Genomic DNA, 3903 nt, shown 5'->3' with positions numbered 1-3903 from the left:
CTGACTTCTCCATTGCACAGAGGAGGTATGTAGGAAAAAGATGTAATGTCTTGCCGAGCTTCTTTTAAAAATCAAACAAACCTTTCTTTTGCACACACAACACAGATTTACAAAAAGATTTTTGTGGAATACCACATATATGAGGGGTTCTTAAAACCTTCCCCTTCCCCTTGTGCAGAGTGAGAATCTCATGAGAGTAAATTTTTTTGCAGATAAATTTACTAGCATTCAAAGGTGAAGGACATCGCAGGAATTTGTTTAAAGCACATTCTTCTATCTAGAGCAAAGTGTGTAATATGATGGTGGATAATGGAGCACGAACATTATAGTGTCGCAAAAATTGGTAGATTATTTGAAGTTTTTCGTAGAACTACATCAGAAGCCATACACCATCAGTTGGGTAAGGAATGATTCCCAAGTTCAAGTAACACTAGTCTACACAGTTCCTATCTCCATCTGAAAGCATTACAGAGAAAAAGATACTTTGTGATGTTTTTTATATGGATGTTTGTCATATTTTACATGGTAGGCCTTGAAAGTTTTATAATGATGTCACTTATCAAAGATGGGATAATATGATGATGTTTATATCGAGCACACATAAAATAGCACTGTCTCTTTTTTTCCACTATGATAAGAATCTAGGAGAAAAGAAGTCTAGTTTTTTGGGATGACACATAGTGAAAAGGAGTTTGATGAGCCTGTTAAGAAAACATACTTTTTATGTCCAGTGGTGATTAAAGAGTTGATGAGTATTGTAAATGAAGAAAGAAAATTTCCAAAATAATTGCTAGGGATCCTTGATGATTTCAACGAGTCGGCCATATATGAGCGGCCAAATGATTTGTCTTCTATGTGAGATAAATGTAGAAGAAGTCACACGTCAGGAAGTTTCGGTAGAATTTGCGCAAGTTATGTGTCTGATTAAAGAATGACTCTAATTAAGCCATCCATGTTCGTTTCAGAGCCGAAATTAATATTTTAATATTTTCCACATTAGAATGACTCTTGTTAAGCGATCCGAGTTCTTTTCAATATTAAAATACTTTTGGGACATGGATGTCAATTATCTTTTATCATAATAAAATTCGAGAATTTTCTTTTCTAGATAGATTTAAAAGTTTTATCCCACATGTCGCTTGCAAACTTGTATTTCATTCTAGACTAAACGCTTATTAATGATTCCGACTGCCTCACCTCATCACTCTTTTTAAGTTAATATATTTTGAAATAATGTCAAATAACTACTTTACATGTTTTAGCCTGAGTTTCATTTACTTATGACAAATAAACACTAATGTTTGAATTGGTACGGGAAATAAATTCTAATGTTTTAAACAAAAATAATTATGTGTAGTTTAAATTGTCCATAAAATATAAAACAAATTAGTCACATTATGATATATAATTTTTACATATAGTAAGTAATGTTCTTACATTATCAGATGATTTTTTAAAACCAAACTTTTCAGAGTTACATCTTCGATTCATAATGTGTGTAATTTAGCTTGTATTATTAGTTAACAATTTCAATAAAATTAAATATTATGTATTGTTTATATTATTCCACCTATCATACCAAAGAAACATACTTTCTTTTCCACAATAAATATTAATCTTATTGAACACCATACATTAAGAATATATGATTATCATATTTAAATTGAAGCAAAATTTTGATTTAAAAAATTTATTATAAATATCCAGTTGTTCACACCCATTATGTTTTTATAATTATATGTTTCCGAAAAATATATATGACTGATTTTTAATAGAAAGTGTTGCCTCATAATATTTTATCAGAAAGAAAAGAACTGCATTAAAAAAAATAGTTAATTGACTAGTATTTGTATTATAATTAGTCCTTTTTTTATTCAATTATAATTAGTCATTGAATATTACACATTGTACTGAAATAAATAAACTAAACGACCAGTAATTGTATTATAATTAGTCATTTTTTAAACTCAATTATAACTAGTCATTGAATATTCCGTTATTGACTTTCTTGCATTTATTTTTTATTTTTTTATAAGAAAGTTCTTGTATTTTAGAGTAATATATTTGTGTTATGTTAGCACAAAGACTACAAGATTGATTTATTTGCATTAGTTAATTGGATCCGTTGTGTTATAAAAGGGAAACAAGTGTTGGTTATTAATTCAAACCACAACACAAAAGCCAATTAATCTCATATCCTCCTCTTTTCAAATTGTAACAATGACTAAATTTATCTTTCGTGAATACATTGGTGTGAAGCCATCGTCAACAAGTTTACGTGATTTTCCAAGTGATATCATCAACTCAAATAGATTTGAATTCCAATTCATTTTGGGCTTTGCAAGTGAGGAGTATGACCAAGATGGAAAAGGCAACGGAAATTTCAAAGAAACTTGGGATGTGGAATACTTCGGTCCAGATAAAGTGAAAGAGTTCAAGAAAAATAATCCAAATGTAAAGGTGGTGATAAGCATCGGAGGTCGTGCTGTTAAAACTCCATTCCGTCCTGCTGAGGAAACTGTATGGACTAGGCAGGCTGTAAATTCACTCAAAGTGCTCATCGGAAAATACAGCAGTGAAAGCGGCAACATAATTGATGGCATTGACATTAATTATGAAACTATCAAAACTAGTAATGAGCTATTTGTTAACTGCATAGGCGAAGTTATAACAAAACTCAAGAATGATGATGACCTAAATATTGATGTGGTGTCCATTGCTCCATCTGAGAAAAACGAACTTCACTACCGTGATTTGTTCTATGCAAACAGTGCCAATATCAATTGGATTGATTATCAATTCTACAATCAAAAAAATTATGTATCCACAGTTAAGGACTTTTTAGGGATCTTTGACAATCTAATAAAAGGCTACCCTCCTCAAAAAGTCCTTCCCGGAATTAGCACCGACCCGAATGACAATAAGGATAGTAAGATATCACGAGAGACTTTTATTGCTGGCTGCATACAACTCAAAAAACACTCAAAACTCAATGGTGTTTTTCTATGGAACGCTAATGACTCCGCACATCCCCCTCCTGGTTCGCACGAACCTTATGTAGTAGAGCATAGCTTGCAAGACATTCTCACTACACCAATTGAGAAGTTACTCGATCGCTAGCTATATCTATGCCAGCAATTAATCTTTCATATTATAGGTCAAGCATTACAGACTATAATATAGAGCTAGATCCTACGTTCTATGCTCTATATGTTTTAGTCTTTTATATATGTTAAATAAGACCTATGTGTGCTACTTATTTCATGTGTGTTTATGTATTATGTTGCGAGTGTGGAGAATTTTACTTCTCGTATATTAATTTATGTGCCTGTAATACAACTTAATAATAGCTACAATTATGAACTTCTCAACATATATGCTTATTACTTTCCACCTTCTCAATTACTCCATATTAATCCACTCACAAATGTTGTTCCATACAGAGATAGAAAAAGGCAAGAAAACATAAGATGTTGCAAATTTTCCTTTTATTCAAAATAGAAAACAAACACAAGATCATGATTGGAATTAATCACTCCCCTATTTGCGAATTCATTTCTAGTTTATAGCTTTCCAACAAAAAAAATGCACCTTTGAAGGCATTTTATAGCTTTCCATATTCTATGCAACAATTTATGATCCTCTGAGTCTAAGTTTCCCGAGTCTTCATTATGAACTAACCATCTGTAGCAGCACTTCACAGAAAAAATTATGGTTTCTTCTTCTAACCAAAAAAAACATGATTTTCATATCAACAATTTCTTCTCTCATCTATTCTAAATGAGCAGCCACATAGTCGTCGTTACTAGTCCACACTTCATTAATCTAGCACACCATGTCTACAACTATAGTCATTTGCTCCACCAAAAAATCATCTCATTCCCTTTCCCAACTTTCACTACA

At 31.6% G+C, this 3903-nt stretch overlaps 1 protein-coding gene across 1 annotated transcript; it reads left to right on the top strand.

Moving 5' to 3' along the window:
* The first annotated feature begins 2144 nt into the window (after positions 1-2144).
* Positions 2145-3373, top strand: LOC131599588 (chitinase 2-like). The gene has a single exon (XM_058871888.1). It carries the CDS (start codon positions 2221-2223, stop codon positions 3118-3120), a length of 900 nt encoding a protein of 299 aa, XP_058727871.1. The 5' UTR covers positions 2145-2220; the 3' UTR covers positions 3121-3373.
* The last annotated feature ends 530 nt before the right edge of the window (positions 3374-3903 follow it).

The sequence above is a fragment of the Vicia villosa genome, linkage group LG4, assembly GCF_029867415.1.
Source record: "Vicia villosa cultivar HV-30 ecotype Madison, WI linkage group LG4, Vvil1.0, whole genome shotgun sequence".
Classification (NCBI taxonomy): Eukaryota; Viridiplantae; Streptophyta; class Magnoliopsida; order Fabales; family Fabaceae; genus Vicia; species Vicia villosa.
The sequence above is the reverse complement of the archived record's forward strand: the minus strand, read 5'-3'. Positions and strand labels throughout refer to the sequence as shown.

What these genes read in the sequence shown, in the direction of transcription:
- LOC131599588 (XM_058871888.1), top strand. Translation starts at nt 2,221, where the DNA reads ATGACTAAATTTATCTTTCGTGAATACATTGGTGTGAAGCCATCGTCA.